We start from the raw sequence: 18,137 nt of genomic DNA on the forward strand, positions 1-18,137 counted from the left end.
ACAGGGCAAGACAGGTCCACTGGTGGCACTGAACTGTGAAGGCAAAATCTGAAGCCTGAAGCTTCAGCCGCCTCCCACACCCAGAATGATGCGTGGCTACTCCCGGGATCCACATGATAGACAGCCCCTTATTCGATCCTGAGCCCTCATCTCCCCCGGGCCCTCAGCACCAGAGGCTGGATCATCCCCAGGGCAGTTGGCCCCAGTGCCGGGGAAGTGAGAATTGCTGCCAGCGGGAACAAAAGAGTTTTATGAGGACAACCTTGAAGGGCAAGGTGATTTTATTCCAAAAAGGTCACAGTCCTGGGAACCCACTGCCCACAGGCACACAGGTCATGTGGCACAAATCAGTGTTACCGGTTAAGGCCCGGGTGGGCACTGACTTACTGCAGGACCACACTGGCTCACTGCCATAGACAGAGAGGTGGACCCCCCCCCACCCTGCTCCCACTCCCCCAGCAAGGCAGCCTGAGGGAGTACTAGCATGAAGTCTCTACTCAGGCAAAATCCTGGCCTCTAAGGAAGGACACGGGAAATGCCTCAAAGGGCCTCTTCAGGGACCCAGCCACCTACTAAGGCTGGTTGTCATCCCCTTCTTCCGGGGCGCTCGTGGAGCACGAGAAGGTTACGGCCCAAACGGGGTCATGGGATTTGTGAAGGCCACAAGGGTCACTGAGCTTAGGACCTTCCTATGTCCAGATGGAGCAGAGGCCTAGCCTGAGCCACAGTCAACCAAGAGGTCAGAGTCCCGTTGCCAAGCATGGTCTCTGCTTCACCAAGCTCCCAAAGGGGTTGGGCTCAAGCTCAGGCCAGCTGCTTCTGGGAACAGATTCACAAAGAGTTGGGTGGGGAGTTGGAGGCTGAGTGCTCCCAGCGGAGGGGCTGCTGTAGCTCCAGGTCTTCTCCTCTTGCAGAGGGACGAGCGTCATGGGAAGGAGCATCAGGTTGAGGTCCCACTCCCCAGCAGATGCAGGCTCAGGCCCTGAGTGTCCACTTCTACCAGGTGGACGCTGTAGTTCCCGAGGCCCTGCGAGCAAAGGGCAGGAGGTGTTTAGAGGGCTCAGCACATGTCAGGCCTTCTGGAGGCTGGACTGAGGCTGCAGGGCCAGGGGGACTTGCAGCAGTCGCCCCTGGTTAGCCCGTGGATCACAGCAAAGGCTCCCCCACCAACTACTGGACCCGACACCATCAGCTACCTCAGTCTTGGCCAGCACGGCCTCCACAGCCTCCTTCTGCCGCGGCTTCTTGGTCAGCAGGTAGAGAAAGCCCCCTCCGCCTGCCCCCGCCAGGCTCTGGCCGTGCACCTGGGGGGCCAGGACATCCATCATACGCCGCACAGCCAGGGGCTCACAGCCAGGAGCCATGAGCTTCTTCTGCTTCCAGTACACGGTCAGGCACTGGCCCAGCAGAGGCAGGCTTCCTGGGGCAGGGGCAGAGGGAAGCGGTGCGCCTGAGCCAGGACATTCACTCAGTGCCCATGTGTGGACTGACTCAGGTGCCAAGAGGCGCTGCTTAACCAGTGGCTGGAAACAGGAGCGATGAAGCCCACCTCATAGGGTTGTGTGAGGGCTGATGTCCACAGAGCAGCTGGCACCGTGCCAGCACCATGTTCAGGGAAAATGAGCTGTGTAGCCACTCACTTGGAACCTGCTCAGCCCTGACTCCCTGGCACTCAGCTATGAGGCCGAGCCTCCTCCCCCATCTGCTTCCTGGTAAGTGGGGCTGGAGACCTTCCCATGATGCACTGTCCTGAGATAACGGCTCTCACCTAAGTCTGAGACCCTGCTCAAGACAGTAGGCTTCCATCCCCGGGGGCCCAATACCTGCAGCCTGTGCCAAGTCTGCAAAGGCCCCTGGCTCAGAACCGCGGGCAACAAGGCACTGACTCCTGGTGCCCCGCCTGTGGGGAAGAAGTGCCTCACCTTGGCGGAAAGCCTCCGCACAGGCCTCAGTGTGCTGCACCAGGCTGCGGGCATTCTGCACGACGGCAGGCAGCCGGGCATACCAGCTCCTCAGTACATCCTGCAGAGGGGGTCGGAGGGGTGCAGTGAGGATCGGGCCCAGCTGAGCCTAGTGCCACCTTCCCTGCCGGGGCTGGGGCTCACCTGCAGCAGATTGCGAGCCAGGCGCGTCTTGCCAGTGTACACCAGAAGCAGGTGGTCATTGAGTGTCTGGACAAAGCCCTCAGGGACAGTAATCTCTTCCACCTCCACCTTCAGTGGCAGCTGAGCCCGGGAGCGCCCCACCTTGATGCCAGGCATTAGACCACCCACTTGGTCCTGCCAGCCACCTCCTGGGAGCCCAGCGTCCGGCACTGTTAGAGCCTATCTGGCCCAACTTCCCTCCCCAGCCCAGACTCCCAGTCCTGTACCCCTGGGAAGACGGCTTCCCCCAACTCCATCTGGGCCAAGTGAGCTGTGCAGCTTTTGCCCCCAGCCCTGGGAGTAGGATGAGCCTAGCAAGGAAAAGGGTTTCATTCAGGAGCCAAGCTTGGGATGCACAAGGCCCAACTTTTGTTGCAGACCTGATGTGTAGCTGGAATTGGAGTAAACCACATCGAAGGGCATGACCCTGCACTAACCTCTCCCCCAAGAAATGATACGACTTTTCCTGCAGCCTAACTCCCCTGCACCCTGTCTTCTGACAAAAGGTGCTAATGTTGGAAATAAACGTTCAGTATCCCTTATCAAACTTGAAAGAGCCTCTTCACATCTTGCTTTAGTAATGAAAGGTATGGATCTCTTTTCCTGTTGCAGCTCTAAAAATGACAAAACTTGAGATGGTCCGAGGATAGGCCCTTGATATTTGGGGAAGAGCCTACAAGGATTTAAAGTATAAAATGCAAGTGGCGGGGCAGCTGGTTGGCTCAGTGGTTAGAGCGTGAGCTCTTACCACCAAGGTCACTGGTTCAATCCCACATGGGTCAGCGAGCTGCGCCCTCCACAACTAGATTGAAAATGACCTGGAGCCGATGTGTCCTGGAAAAACACTGTTCCCCAATATTCCCCAATTAAAAAATGTTTTAAAATAAAATGCAAATGGCAGGAGGCATCAGGAACTTTACAGCCAAAACGTGGTGGTTAGTGTCGGGCCCCAAGTGCCAAAAAGTCCTTAATTGTGCCCCTCTCCTTCAGAGCACCCCGTGCAGCTTCTAACTACACTTACTTGAGTGGCTACTGATTAATGTCTGTCTCCGATAGACCATATGACTTTTGAGGGCGAGGGCCCTGTTTTTACTTATTTTATCCCTAGGGCCCAACACAGTGGATACTCTATAGTCAATTGACCAAATGAAGGATTTGAGTGGTCCACCTCAGAGGAAAACTGAAAAGGGCTCTCCATCTGCCTCTCCTGCTAATGACTACCTGTTATGGGATGTGAGTCCTTACAATGAAAGGAGGCTGGGCTGCAAAGTGACCAGAAAAGATAGCATAATTGGCCTCTACACATCTTTGTGAGTTTCCTTCCCAGAGTCATGATGGGCATGAAGCCTGACATCCTGGGACGAGCAGAGCACCCTAGGATCAGGCCAGACAAACTTGGCGGCTCCCCATTGTGCATGTGTTCCAAGGGGCCACAGTGGTGAGAGGAGAGAGCAGCTGGTGCTAGTAACATTCCACGCCCTCCGGATGACCGGTGTGGGAGGGGGAAGTGGGCACACATGACCATAAGCCAAGGGAGGGGCAAGGTGGTTGGATGGACAAGCTGAAGTTCTTGTCCCCAGTTCTGCCCAGCCCCGCCCTGAGGGACCGCCCTGGATGGCAACAAAGTCATGAAGAATAAACATAAACCTAACACATGAAAGATGTAGTACAGAATCTGGCGCTTACTAGGTGCTCCTAACACCAGCTCCTTTGAGGTAGAAACATTTCAAGTTGAAAGCCACCAGAGCAGAGCAGAGTGGTAAGAAGGAAGCCCTAACCATGTGCAGGAGCAGTGCCGTACGGGGCTGTCTGCAGGCCCCTGGGAAAGTGCCAGCGCCCCCCTCCCCCCAGGGCAGTCCCAGACCTGTGGTGAGCACCTGCTCCAGGTGCAGCACCGCGTGGATCAAGGCCTCCGTGTCCATCATGCGGCCTGCAGCCCGCTGCAAGGCAGCCAGGGCAGTGCCCGCCAGGATGCTGCTGGTACCTGAGAGCAGGGAGGAGGGCGCCAGGCATGAAGCGGCTCTTCCCGGCCCAGTCCTGCCCCACCTACTCCCTTTGCTGGGCAGAGGTGGGGAGAAGGATCCAAGGTGAGGCTGGAGGGCTAGGGTGGAGTGATTGGCAGCAGGGGAACAGAGCCCACTCACCGAGGCCTGAGCCATGGGGCAGCTCGGACCAGGTGTGCAGCTCGAAGCCGCAGCCAAAGGTGCGCAGCAGCTGCTCACTCAGTGGGAGCTTGGAGTGGACACTCACGATCCCCGCACAAATGAAGGCGGCCTTCAGTAGGGCCCCTGTGGAGAGACCAGCATAGGCAAGTAACTTGGTCCCCAGGGGCAGAAGCAGACATACCAGCCCACCTCCACTATTTCCCAGCCCACCCGGGCTCATGGGGGACAACAGCCCAGCAGTAGTGCAGGCCCCTTCACAAGCCACAGAAAGGACGCAGCTCCCCAACATGCGCACATGTGCCAGCTCTACCTCCTGCACCTGGACAGGGTGACTTGAGGGGTCCTCCACCAGAAAGACTTGCCCTCAGGCTAGGCTCCCATGGCCAGCAGGGTCCCCAGGGTTCTGCCCCCACCCCCCCAGCCGGTGTGTGCCATCCCCGCCGGCAGGTGTCCTGGATGCCCTGACCTGGAGCATGCGGCTGGCAGTAGTCCTGCAGATCGTCCACGCTCTGGCACACTATCTTCATGGCCATCTCGTCCTGCCGGGGCCCCGCCGCCAGCCACAGGCCAGGCTCCCAGACGCGGCGTGCCCGGGCCCCAATGGGCCGGCGGCCATCCACTCGCACAGCCAAGCCCACCACTGCCCCACCAAGCTCATAGGCAAGGGGCGGCGTGTCACTCCAGCCCCCTGTGGCAGTTGAACAACATCAAGCTGGTCACAGGGGTTGCCAACCTAGTTCAGGGGTAGCACCCTCACCCCCACCCCCCACAAGGAGCTCACCAGAAAAATCCACGCGAGCCGGGCACTCAGCCACCACCCACTGCCCAGGTGCTGGCAGCTCCACTGGCTCCGTGGAGACAAAGTGCTGGGCTGACATCACAGCCTGGCGGACCAGGATCTGCCCAGCCCCCTCGTAGTGGCGGGCAGCTCGCACTAGCAAGGCTGGCCTGCCAAGAGGGAAGAGACAGATGGTGGCATAGAGCCCCAAGCTGAGGGTGGACTGCCTGGGTTTGGGGACCTGACTGCCCTGGGTGACCCAAGGGCACTTCACCCCACCTCTCTCTGGGTTTCCACCTTCAAGGATGGCCAAGGGCTTTCCCAAGGGTTCTGACATCATTGGTGCCCACCTGCTTAGCCACTTGTCCCGCTCCTGGGCAAGCGCCTCCACACCTCGCGCCAAGTCTCCACACTCCAGGTATGAGAAGGGCCGCAGCCACTCAGGGTTGGCAGCTGGCCCACTCCGCAAACCGCCTCGGCCCTCTGCCCAGCAGCCCAGTACGTCTGCCACACAGGCCAGTGCCCGGGCTGCCACACCAGGGTCTCCTGTGCCAGCTGCAACTGAGGGACGCAGAGTCAGGGGTGGCTGGGGAGGGGACCTGCCCCCAATGCCATCTGCCCCCAGAGAATATTCAACAGTCCCCAAACACTCCAGATCCCTCACACTTCTTCACTTTTGCCCAAGATGTATCCTTGCCTATGAACGCACGCCCCACTCTTCTGCTTGGCAAAGGTCTTCTCATCCTGCCAGCCCCAGCTCCAGCCCCAGCCCAGGTGTGCCTTCTCACCCTCCATCCAAGATGCCCAGAGTGGTTAGCAGCCCAGACTCAGAGGGTCAAACCACCTGTGCCACCCCACCACACCCCAAACCAGCTGTGTGGCTGTAGGTGAAAAGTTAAATGGGGATCATTTTCTACAGTTACTGGGACCATTAATGAGGTGCTGCCTGAGCCCTCAGGTAGAGCCAGCCACATCCCCCTGGGGCTCTGGGGCTCTTCGCCTATGTCTTGGTACCCAGTGCAGAACATGTAGGGTTTGCTGATGCTCCTAGGACCCAGAGACTCAGCCCCAGGCCTCAGCCTCTCACCAAACTCCCTCCTGACAAGTACCCAGGGCATCGACCTAGAGGGTAGATAAGGCAGGTGACTCGGTCTGGCTTCCCGGCGTGGCTGCCCAGCACACTCACCCTGGTCCAGCGTGGCCAGCAGGGTCCTGGGACAGCCCTCATGGACAGCGGCCCAGATCAGTGGGCGCAGGCTGAGGTCCTGCTGGGCCTCCAGCACGTGCCGAGCCTTATGCAGGGCCTGGCGGAAGAACAGGTCCCGGCGGGATGCCAACGTGGCAGCCCGGTCCAGACACGGCTGCAGCTGCTCCCAGGACAGACGCCAAGAGGCCCGCCAGGCCCACAGAGCCTCACCCGCCTCCTCCTGGGGGTCTAGCATCCACAGCATGTCCTGGGGCCCCAGGGCCCTCGAGGGGTGAAGCATAGGAAAGAGGCGGGCACTGAGAAGGCAACGCTCTGTGGGAGGCGTGTCTGGATCCCACAGGTCCCAGTTTCTGATGTGGGGAGAAAGCACAACAGACGGAGAGAAGTAAGGGCTCCTGCTTCCTCACCAACCCCTGACCACCTGTCAGCTGAGGGCTGGCTAATTCACAGGGGCAGGACAAACTCCTCCAGAGCAACACAAGCAGGCAACTCAGGAGAAAGAGGTGAACTGCCCTGCCTCCTTTCCCAGGCCTCTGAACAAAGCTCCCAAAGCCTGAGCATAGCCAGGGATTAGGAGTTGCCCAGAGGTGAGGTGCTGGGGCGATCAGGCTACCCTCACTACCCCAGTCCCTGTGAGTTGCTGGGAGGGCAGGTGCTGCTCCGGGCCAGTGGCAGAGATGAGCGTCAAAGAATCGGCTGCCCTGGCTGCCGAGGCCCATCGCAGCCATCCACCTTACCGAATACCTGTCTTCTGGAAGAATTCACTCCAGGACATGTTGAGATATGTTCCTGTCCCCTGTCTCTGGGAGAAGAGAAGGAAGCAGTCAGGGTGCAGGAGCCACAGGAATCAGTTAGGAATACTAAGGCCAGAGGACCACAAGCTGCTCAAGAACCGACAGGAAGAGAGACCTGCACATATGCGAGCAACTTCTGAAACACTCCGTCAAGCCCTGGAGCGCGGCGCCCCTGCCAGGTGCCTGCAACTAGACACAGAATCCCCATTCTAGGCTCAGTCTCCCATAACAGGCTCTGCAGCCCAAGGCAAGTCACCTCCCTCTCTGAACCTCAGTCTCTGGCCCGTAAAATGGTGATAAAAATCCCCACCCAGCCTGCCTGTCAGAGCAGATAAGGAAGGAGGTAAAGGGATAATGAGACTCTGATGGCCTCACAGCCTATCCCTCCGTCCAACGCTCCCAGAGTCCTGCAGTGGAGTGAGAGCTGGGCTGAGACCCCTGGGTCCCCAAAGCCTGAAGGTGGGGGTGAAGGAAGGCAGGGCGGGCACCTACTTCCCAGCTGTCCAGACGGCCAACAAGGGTGAAGGCATGGATAGGGGTGCCGTGCAGCCGCACATGGTGTCCCTGAAGGATGACGTCATGCAGCTCCAAGCCGTGCAGTGCCTTGGACTGGGCCATGTCCAGGCCACTCACGAAGCAGCCGGCACCAATGTGAATGGGCCCCTGGCAGGGAAGAGATGAGGCATCCCAAGTGGGCAGCATAGGCCCAAGCACCTCCCAACTACACACACAGGACCTGGCCCCGCAAACCTGCCCTCCCTCTGCCCCTGCTCGTCCGTCGGCCTCACCTGAAGGTGACAGTGCTGCAGCACACTCCCGGAATCCAGCCGGACAGGGCCCTGCAGCAGGCAGCTGACCACAGAGCTCCCAGCGCCCAGGAGCTGCGGCTCCTACGAAGCCAGGGAGAAGGTGGTGAGGGCCAGGTCGGGGCGTCCTGATCCTCCTCCACAGCCGAGCCCCGCCCGTGCCCATTGCCAGCCAGTTCCCTCTCTGCACCTGCTCTGGCCCCAGCCTCATGCTGACTCCCATCCGGCCCTGTTCATGCTGCTCCCCCAGGGTACACTCTCCCTGCATTTTCCTCCAGAGCAACTCGGAACTCAGTAATGGAGGTCCCACCAGAGGACAGCACCCCCAGGAAACCCCTCCCACCAGTCTAGGTACCCCAACCCCACTCCCTGAGGGCCACCTCTGAACTCTATTTGCCCCCTTCCTCAGCACCATGGCACTGATCCAGGCCCATCACCTCAAATATGTCTGTCTCCCCAAGCAGACCCCAAGGAAAGGATGTGGGGTTCTTCTCTAGCTTCTTAATCCAACGGACCTGGATGCAGAACCCTGACTTGGCCACTTACTGCCTCTGTGGCCTTAGGTAAGTTACTTAACTTCTCTGAGCCTCCAGAGCCTCATGTGTGAAATGGGGATAATAACACCTACACTCAGAGGTAATCTGTTCCAAGCATGGCCTGTTCCTCCTCTTCCCAGGAGCCCCTATCCCACCTGTCCTCAGGCACCCACCCAGCAGGCTCCTCTGCTGGCCTTACCTCCAGGAATGTCTTACCTCCACCCGGGAATGCACAACCTGGGCCCCAGGAGCCCCAGGGAACGTGAGGCTGTGCAGAAATTCACTGGCCGAACTGGTCATGTAGCTGTAGCTGCCGTCAGGGACATATGCTGTAAAGATACAAGCACTGACCCAAACCCTATGCCTACTGCAGCTCTGATGCCAGGCCAGGCCTCCCACCAGAGGACACATCTTCATCAGGCCCTGAGAGGGCAAGCATGGCACTGAGCCTACTGTGCCAATGGGAAAGCTGAGATCCAGAGAGGCTCAGCAACCTGCCCAAAGTAACACAGCTAGAAAGTGGAAAGATTCAAACTGGAGCCCAGGAATGAGACAAAAGGAAATAAGGAAGAGTTATTTGGAGGGAAGGGAAAGCAAGGCCCTGAGCTGGGAAAGAGTAATTGTCTGGTACGTGCACTAGGCCTGTCTGGTCCAGGAGCCTGGGGGCCAGGCAGGCAGCAGCCTCATTCTGGGGGTCCTCACCCCCCATGGTCTCCCCACTCCAGAGAGCCAAGAGGCAGTACACACCCATGGTGAGGGGCTGGTCATGAAGCTCCCTCCACAGCTGGGCCCGGGCGCCCTGAAGATAACCCGCGACGTCCGCGTCACCTTGCCCCACCTCCGGGGGCCGCCCCAACAGGTAGTCCTCCCTGCTCACGTTCCTGGCCATGCACAGCAGGATGTCGAAAAATAGAGACAGCTGGAGCAAGGGTAGGAAGCACAGCTATTGGGGGGTTCCTAGGCCAAACTGGGGCAGTCCCATCCCCAGAGACACTGACCCAGAGAGGGGAAGGGGCTAGCCTGAGGTCACACAGCCCCGTCACCAGTGTCAGTGTCTCTCCCTCAGGCCCAGACCTCCCAGCTCCCATGCCGAGTCACCTGGACAGGCCGGGCTCCAGAATCCAAGCCCATGTAGGTACAGGCGTCCAGAGGCGGGTTCACATGGGTGGCCAGGAGGTGCTCAGCAGTCTCCACAGAGAAGAAGGCAACCCCGGAGACCTGAAGGAACCCTCATGAGGGTTATGTGGGGGGACCCTGGGGCTAGGCTTGGGATCTGAGTTGGAGAGGACACATGCACATGGGCCAACAAAGGCTGGCTGCCATACCAGGCAGGTCCTTCATCTTCTGGGCCACTCCAGCACCCAGACTCCAGGCTTACGGGGGGCAACTCCCACCAAGGGACCCTTCAACAGGCACCTTCTGGGACACACCTCAGTTTTCAGGCCTCCTTTCAAACCTAGTTCCCCATCCCCATGGTATGGACCCAGACCCTTACCCACCACTCCTATCCTTGTCCTTCATTCTAGAAGGATCCCCCGAGTTGGGTACCAGACTTCCTCCCAACTGCATTCTCAACTTGCTCACATTTTGGTTCCAGCCTGTCTGGTTCAGGACAACACCCCTTCCTCAGATTCTGGCACAACGGCTCCTCTGAATGCCAGTTCCAGACCACCTCAGATTCTGGTCCTGTCCTGCCCCAAAATCTTCTAGAAGGAGTGGGGCTCTGTTCTGGGCAAAGGGCAAACCCTCCCTCTTTTCCCATGAGGTCCCCAAAGCCCCCCAACCATGCCACAGCCGTACCAGTGGTACCCGCCCATCAGGCCTGGCACACTGTTGTATCTCTGCCTCGGTGCCCTGGTAGTAAATATCCAAAACAAAGCCCTGTGTGGGGGCAGAAAACAGAGTTAGGGGAGGGAGCAAGGAAGAATCAGGATGGGGGTAAAACAGCAAGGATGTTCTCCAAATGAAAACCTAGGATGCATGTCTGACAGGTACCAGCATGCTCCGGGAAGCACTGCCCCACAGCCAACAGTAGAGGGCGGGCTTTGAAGGTCTTCACAGCCCCAGTCCCAGCACAGAGGCTGGCACAGGGTCCGTGTGCAATTCAAGTTTGGCAAAAGACTGAGTGAGCAAAAGAGCTGTTGCCATGGGGGAAACTCCTCTGAATTCAGGCCGTGCCAGAAAGTCCAGGACCAGAGGCTGCCCAGAGTCAGGACCAGGATGCCATCCCAGGCTGGCTCAACTGCCCGTGCCACTGCCCCAGGGGCCCTACCTGGGAGTCGGTGAGGTAGACACCATGGTGCCGGGCGTAGGCCGTGCTCCCTGGAAAGGCAATCACTCTGGCTCCCTGGAAGCCGTCCCAGCTGATCCCTGTGGGTGGGACCGTTAGGAGGCTCCCTGAGTGCCCCAATCCAAGACAGGGAGTCCCCAGCCAGGTAAAGGCAGGAGCTCAAGGCACCTCTAAAAGCCAAATGGATATTCCTCTGAGATAATGACAATGCCTCCCCTCCCAAAGTTCTTCCACAGCCGTCCATTCTATAGACTGGCAGACTGAGGCCCAGCAAGGGAAGCCCTATCCTGGAGTCTGGACTTCATCCTCCATGTCTTATAGCTTCCCTCCTGAATAGGGCAGTGGGCCAAGCCCAGAGGTGGTGGGTGAGGAAAGGCAGAGCCCACCTCTGGCCATGACAACAGAAGGCAGTCCCAAACCTTCTCAGACTCACCTGGGTCGGGAGGAACAGTCAGCAGCATATCGGTGCTACAGACCCACACACCTGGTGGGGAACCTGGGCCCAGCTGCAGGAGGGAGAATGGAGCTGGTGGCCTGACCCAGCCCTTCCTCTGCTCCCACACAGCCCAGTCTCTGCCTGTCCCCGTGTTCCCGGAGATTCTGGCTGCCCAGGTAACAGGGGCCTCCTCAGACCCTGCCGGCCAACCTCCCAGGGTCACACCTCTCCCCAGTGTGGCCAACACTAATTTCCTGAAGCTCTAATTAACTCTGAGAACCCCCAAGCCATTCTTCCTGGTGTCTGCTGTCTGAGCCAGCACAGACTACAGCTGATGGTGCAGTGAGAGAGGAACAGTGCCCATGGCAACCGCCAGCCTCACCCGGTAGCTCATGATGTCCAGCAAGCAGTCCAGGTTGCAGACCATGGCCTCCACGGGGGCTTGGGGATTCTCCACGGGGAGGCAGGTGAAGGCCCGGCCACAGTCATCGAAGGGGAAGTCTCGGCCCTTGGGTGGAAGCAAGAACAGGACAAAAAGCCCTTGGGGCAAAAAGCCTGGGGACAGCCAATTGGCATGCAAGGACAGAAAGCCATAAAGCTAGAGGATTTTTTAAGGTTTTCTCATAAAATTTTTTCAATTACGTGATTATAGCAAAAAGTTGAAAAATGCAGATATGCAAAAAAGAAAAACAGTCCCTCAGGAATAATAACCATTGCCCTCATTTTGAAATATATCCTTTTAGACTTGTATTCACATAGTCTTTATTTTATTTTACAAAATGAGATTCTGAAAAAGTAGATACCATACACACACACACACACACACACACACACACACACACACACGTAAAACTGGGGAAATAAGATTGGGGACTATATAAAACCAGGCCCTGCTTTAAGTATTGAATGGATCATCTCAGCGTATCCACCTGGAGCAGGAACTGTTGCCATCCTCATTTTACAGATAAGGAAACTGAGGGCTAGAAAGAATCAAGTGACTTGCCCAGGGTATTAAGTCTCTTTCCAGTCAAGGCAGAGAGCTAGATGGACCTTTTAATCACTCTAATATTCCACCAGGAGGAGATGCTCTTTATATTTAGCCAGTTCCCTATTTTTGGACACTTAGATCAAGTCTGATTCTGATTCTTCTGGATTTGCTCAATGAACCTTGCACACACACAAAGGTACAACACCCTTCAAGTCCTGTCGAACCCTGAGGACGGATGGTTCCAGCCTTCTGCATGGCACCCTGCCTGGCATTCTACTAACCATGTGCAGGATAAGGATCCAGGCTGAGTGTAGGACGTCAGATGTGATCACCTGTCAAGAGTGGAAGAGCCCTGTTGACAGAGGCCTGGGCAGAAGGCACCCAAGGATGGCATCCTCTTGTCCAGGGAGAGATCCCAAAACAACTCGACTCAGGCGTGAGCACTCACAGTGAAGCCCGCCTGGGCACTCAGGTGTTCAGCAGCCACCAGAAGGGCATTGAGAGTGGCTCCTCCACTGCCCACACGAGTCTCAGGGTCCTCCACGGCCACTAACAGCGTCCCGGCAGGGATCTGCTCTCGCTTCTGCCGCATTTCCAGCTCTGTAATCAGAACAGAGCTAAGATCTGCCCCCACCACCCCCCCACCTCCCAGCCCTGATCCTAAAGATCTAAAACAAACCTACTGATAATCATTATTTGATCTTCTTTCACTTAGTAGCTTTTCATGTAGTAGCTCATTAAAGCTTTACCCAACTCTGTGAGGTAAGTACAATTATTCCCATTTTACAGATGAGAAAACTGAGTCTCAATGAAGTGACATGACGTGTCTAAGATTACATGGCTAGGAAAAAGCAGAACCTGTGTTTGAACCCAGATCTGCCTGGTCCCCAGGGCTGTAGGGGTATGGTGGGGGTTCTACATTAGGGCAGAGTCGGGAGGGAGGGTTCCCTACCTCTCTGGAAGACCTCGACGCTGTCCTTGTACTGGCATGTCAGGATGATAACAGTCCAATCAACCCCCTTGGGCTGCTCCATTCTGGCCAAAGTTGAGGGGCTTCCTGAGGCAGAGATAGGGGTATATATGATTTTTTTTTTAATTATCATACCCTAAACTTGATTTTTTGGTGTATAGTTTTATGAATTTTAACACACATATAGATTCTTGTGGCCATCACAATCTGCACCCAAAGATACTCCCACATGCTACCCCTTTACAGTCATACCCTCCTCCATCCTCACCCGACAACCCTCAATCAGTTCTCCACAGCTAGAGTTAGAAGGCAATCTTTTGAGATTGGCTTCTTTCATTCAACATAATGCTTCTGAGATTCATCCAAATGGGCTGTGCATATAAGTAGCCCTTTCTCTTTTTTGCCAAGCAGTATTTTACTGCATGGACCTTCCACAGTCTGTTTCTCCATCCACTCACCGAAGGACATTTGGGCTGTTTCCACCAGGTTTACATAGAGCTGCTATAAACCTTCACACGCAGGTTTAGCATGAACATAAGACTTCATCTCTCCAGGTAGACACCCTGGTGTGGGATTGCTGGGTTGTGTGATAAGTATATCTTTGAATTTCTCAATCTGGGTGCATGTGATTTCCTCAGGAAAGGAAGTAAGAGGAGCATGTGGGGTAGACAGTGGGCCCCATCTTTCTATACCACCAGCCCCTTATCATTCAGTCATTGGCTGTGAGCTCGGGGGAGGGAAGGTCTAAGCTCCCAGGCTCCTGAGGGTGAGGACAATTTCCTGGAGAAGGAAGCAGGTGTGGAGGGATGCACCAGCTTGCTCAAGGGGATTTGGCAGGGTGTCAACAGTGCCCACTACAGGGACCTCAGAGGGGACCTCCCCTCCCAGGGGCTCCAAACCTGAAGGAGGCTGCCATCCCACCTATCAGTCATCTTCCTCCAGGACACTCTGAGCAAGCGAGAGCAAGGTGAGCACAAAGCTTCACCCCTTCCTCACCCCCATCCCCAACACTCCTCTCCTACCAGATGGGAAACCAATCTGACTCCAGAGCCTCTGGCCTTCCTAAGACCTCTGCAGACAAGTCCCCAGGAGTGAGTGCCCTGGAATCTACCTGTGGCAGGGTCCTGGCTGCTGTCCCACAAAGAAGCCCACCCCACATCTTCCCTCCAGCCCCCAAAACTCAGTGTCAGAAAAGATGGTGGCGCTAGCTGCATGCTGTCCCAGAGGTGACCGGAACGCACATCCAGTGGTCAGCTCATGCACCAGCCAGAGCCGGCAAGAATCTCAGCAAGATTTTTCTTATGCCACTCTGCTGCCACCAAGCCTATGGTTAAGGTTGACAGACACCACCACTTAGCAACAACCACGCTCCCACAAGCTTTCAGGGAAAGCCTCCACCATTAACAGAAACTGCTCTGTTCCCTGCTCAGCCCAGGAGGGAAATCCAGAGGAGAAATCTAAGCTAGAGATCTTGGCCAGGAACTTGAGGGCAAAGGCATAGCCCAGGATGCCCAGACAGCTTCCCAGTAAAGGGGTTAGCGAGGGATTCCAACTCACTGTGTGACCTTTGGCACCCCTAACCCTCTCAGGCCTCCTGCGGCAGGGAGTATAATTGACAGTTGCCCCAGCTGGTTCTTATGGAGGCCATGCTTCCCCACCAACTGCTCCCAACCAATGACTCAGTGCAGCAGGAACATGATTCCTGCAAGACGGGGAGTATTAGAGGCAATTTTGGCTCCAGGACTCCCCACCAACCCAACAGAAACTGTCTTAGAATGGCACTGCAAAGGTGATGAAAGACAGCAAAGAAGAAATTCCCCAAGGAGAGTCCAAAGGTCTGACCCCAGTCTTGGTCTCTGCACAGTGACCGGGAGACATGGACAGCTGACAGGTCATGGCCAGAGGTAGGAAGACAGTCCTATCTGGACTGTGCCCTACTAGAGGCTGGACCAGAGGAACAGTTCTTGGCTGGGAATCAGCCCCAGGGCTCTGTACCCATCTCTGCCTCTTCCTGTGTGATTTTCAATAGGTTACTTAACCTCTCTGAGCCTCAGTTTCCTAATCTGAAAATGAGAGTCAATGATACCAACCTCCTAGGACTGTTGTCAACATGAAATAAAACATAAACTATGTGGCACAAAGCAGGAGCTCAATGAATGGTAGTTCTCTCCAGCAGGGAAAGGAAATGACAGAGTTTAAATTGGACCTGAAGCCAGTGGGAATCAGGCTCTGAAATGTTCGCTGGGTCAAAGATATGCCTGAAGAAGAAAAAATCAAGGAAAGCCTAGGGAAATCAAGTCAGGCTGATTAGCATGCCTTGTCAAATCAATCCAAAGGGTATTTTATGATAACACAAAAGGCGGACTGATACTCGTAGCTAACCCTTAGAGCAGGGGTGTCCAAACTGCGGCCCGCGGGCCAACTGCGGCCCATGATCCATTGTTAATTGGCCCACAGCAAATTCCAAAAATATATTTAGTTTACTTAAATAAACCAGGTGAGGCAATACGTACTTCACCTCGAGTGAGTGGCCCGGCTGTTTGTGTATTTTACCGCATATGGCCCTTGGTGAAAACCGTTGAAAAACGTTTGGACAGCCCTGCCTGAGAGAGTGCTTTTTCAGGCATCACAACAAAAGCATTGTAGTATCAATGGCCCTCCCTATGAGTTGGATCTTACTACAATCATGGTGTAGGTAAGGAAACTAGCTTGAAGAGATGAACTCATCTGCCCAAGGTCATACACAGCTAGTACTGGCAGGCCAGGTGTTTCCCAGTCTAAGGTTCATATTCTTAACCACCCTGTAGGAACAAGACATCTCTCCTAGAGCCTCTGCCCTCTGTCATACCTTACATCTGTACAGAAAAGTTAGAACCTCTATTCCAATATTCTGCCCACTTTCAATACTGAGGCCACGTTGAAATATTATTTAATGTCCTCAGCCACTTGCTGCCCAAAACTGGGATAGGGAAGGGGAGACAGGGACAGAATAAAATAATAAGGCCTCTTCAGATATGTTTTTTGAAGAGAGATAGGGCAGAGACTTTGCGTTTTAGAGCTTTAAAGAGAAAAAACAGGTACGTGGAGGGACCTGATTTGACTCTGAGGAAAAAAAAAAACGTGGAAGAAAGTTGATTGGGAGTAAAATCATATTGCAAATTATACAAAAGGCTAGTGCAGTAGTCCCCCCCACCTTATCCATGGGGGATACATTCCAAGACCCCCAGTGGATGCCTGAAACCACGGGTCGTATAGAACCTTACATATACTATGCTTTTTCCTATACGTACATAAATACCTAGAAAGACTTGCTTTCAATGGCATCCTTTCTCCCTAACCAACTTCTTCAATTCTGCCAGAAATGTGGCAGCAGCTTCTTCAGCAGCTGATACAGCCTTTCCAGTAATTTTTATCTTTTTCAGGCCAAACCTGTTCCTGAATCTGTGTAACCACCCCTTATTTGCAATAAATGGCTTGGTGTCACTCGTTTCAGGGGGTCCCTCCCTGAAGACTTCATGTAGGCTCAATGCTTTCTGAGCCACACATTGCCGTCAATCAGGACATGTTTTCTGCTCATGTCTTCAACCCACAAATTCAATGCCTTTTCCATCTTAGCTAAGCACTTAGCACGCATGGTAGCTGTAACTTTTGCAGCTTGAGATGCAACAGCAAAACTAGCACGAATTTCTTTTTCCTTCTTTACAGTTTCACGGATAGAAGATTCGTTCCTACATAAATCTTAGCAACCTCAGCACATGATTTTTTTCTTTCCTTATTAAGTTGAGAACTTTCACCTTTTCACTCAAAGGAAGCACTTTACAGCTTCTCTTTGCATACCTGAATCGCCAGCATCACTACTCTTGAGCTTTGTGGCCATTATTAAAATAAGGATTACTAAAACACAAGCACTGCAATACCTGACAGTGATCTGATAACCAAGAAGGCTACTAAGTGACTAACTAGCTGGTAGCATATACCACGTGGATAAGTAAGACAAAGTGATGATTAAGGCCCCAGGCAGAAGGGAGCAGGTCCTGGTTGATTTCATCAGGCTACTCAGAACTCACAATTTAAAACACACATTATTTATTTCTGGAATTTTCATTGAATATTTCCAAACAGCTGATCTCAGAATTTAAACTGTGGATAAAAGGGGGCCTACTGTAATCGAGATTTGTGCATAATGACGAGATACCACGGGCCAAACTGAGGCAGGAAAAACGGACTCAAAGCAAAATCAGCAGCACCGGCATCCAGCGCCCCATCTGCGGGTGGGGTGAGAAGCCCCTGGGACCCGTATCCCCTCCCTGTCCCCAGCGTTCCCGGAACTCCCCCTGAGAGACCCAGGCAAAGGGGTAACAGGACCTGCAGACGCCCCCTACCGCCAGTGGGCGCCCGTGGACGCCAAGAGAGTTCCCGTGGACTCTGCCTCAGTCATGCCCCTCGAAGAGGAAGGGCCAGGAAACTGAAGGGCGAGGGGAACTGAGGTGTGCGAAACTGGACTCTCGCAGACCCTCGTACCTGTCTCCGCCGGATACTAGCCCCAGCGGGCTCTTTAGCGTGGTGCTGCACGTCCCTTTCCCGCGCACCCTGGGAAATGTAGTTTCACTCCTCCGCCAGCCGTGGCTTGTCTTCTCCAAAAAACCAGCTCCCAGCTATCGCGGGCAAGCGGATATAGTGAAGGCAGGAAGCGCTTTCCGAAATGGCAGTGAGTCGTCGGATCGAGAAGGACGGGGACACGAGAAGGAGGTTCAGTTGGCCGACAAAACTACAACTCCCAAGGAAACCAATGCGTCTTAAAGACACAGGCTCGTTTTCTGGGACTAGAGATGTCAAGGTTTTCGGTTTTCTTAACCCCCAGGCTGGGACCTGGGGCAGCTGCTTTTCTCCCAGAGGAAAAAAAAAAAATCCCTTGCGGGGGGCTGAGGGGGTAGCATAGACCTTGCCTGAGTGCGTAACCAGCTACGTTGGATTGGCAATTGGTAGTGCTTTTCGGGGGTAGTGCTTTCGGAAGGACATGAGT

General features: G+C 55.0%; 1 protein-coding gene across 4 annotated transcripts; it reads right to left on the minus strand.

The window, feature by feature from the left end:
- Positions 1-100: 100 nt before the first annotated feature.
- FCSK (fucose kinase) lies at positions 101-17,886 on the minus strand. Of its 4 annotated transcripts, none has more exons than XM_033127539.1 (24): positions 17,636-17,872; positions 13,097-13,201; positions 12,593-12,744; positions 12,426-12,476; positions 11,539-11,664; positions 11,154-11,226; positions 10,703-10,800; positions 10,231-10,311; positions 9,529-9,648; positions 9,178-9,349; positions 8,647-8,759; positions 7,877-7,978; positions 7,581-7,751; positions 7,032-7,096; positions 6,274-6,644; positions 5,438-5,648; positions 5,091-5,257; positions 4,776-4,997; positions 4,289-4,432; positions 4,009-4,128; positions 2,106-2,293; positions 1,923-2,022; positions 1,197-1,420; positions 101-1,027 (listed from the first exon to the last, which is right to left on the minus strand). In XM_033127539.1, exons 2-24 carry the CDS (start codon positions 13,176-13,178, stop codon positions 941-943), a joined length of 3,240 nt encoding a protein of 1,079 aa, XP_032983430.1. In that variant the 5' UTR covers positions 13,179-13,201; positions 17,636-17,872; the 3' UTR covers positions 101-940. The 4 variants fall into 4 exon arrangements, 3 of the variants coding, with proteins under 3 accessions (XP_032983430.1, XP_032983432.1, XP_032983431.1); XM_033127541.1 differs by having other exon boundaries at positions 886-1,027; positions 2,106-2,246; positions 4,022-4,128; positions 17,636-17,875; XM_033127540.1 differs by lacking the exon at positions 12,426-12,476 and having other exon boundaries at positions 886-1,027; positions 17,636-17,875.
- Between the last annotated feature and the right edge of the window lie 251 nt (positions 17,887-18,137).

Source organism: Rhinolophus ferrumequinum, chromosome 15, assembly GCF_004115265.2.
Source record: "Rhinolophus ferrumequinum isolate MPI-CBG mRhiFer1 chromosome 15, mRhiFer1_v1.p, whole genome shotgun sequence".
NCBI lineage: Eukaryota > Metazoa > Chordata > Mammalia > Chiroptera > Rhinolophidae > Rhinolophus > Rhinolophus ferrumequinum.

What these genes read in the sequence shown, in the direction of transcription:
- FCSK (XM_033127539.1), bottom strand. Translation starts at nt 13,178, where the DNA reads ATGGAGCAGCCCAAGGGGGTTGATTGGACTGTTATCATCCTGACATGC. An exon ending in CTGATGGGCGGGTACCACTG is followed by an intron (nt 9,649 to 10,230) that starts GTACGGCTGTGG and finishes GGGTTCCTTCAG; the next exon opens with GTCTCCGGGGTTGCCTTCTT. An exon ending in TGGCTCGCAATCTGCTGCAG is followed by an intron (nt 2,023 to 2,105) that starts GTGAGCCCCAGC and finishes CCCCCTCTGCAG; the next exon opens with GATGTACTGAGGAGCTGGTA.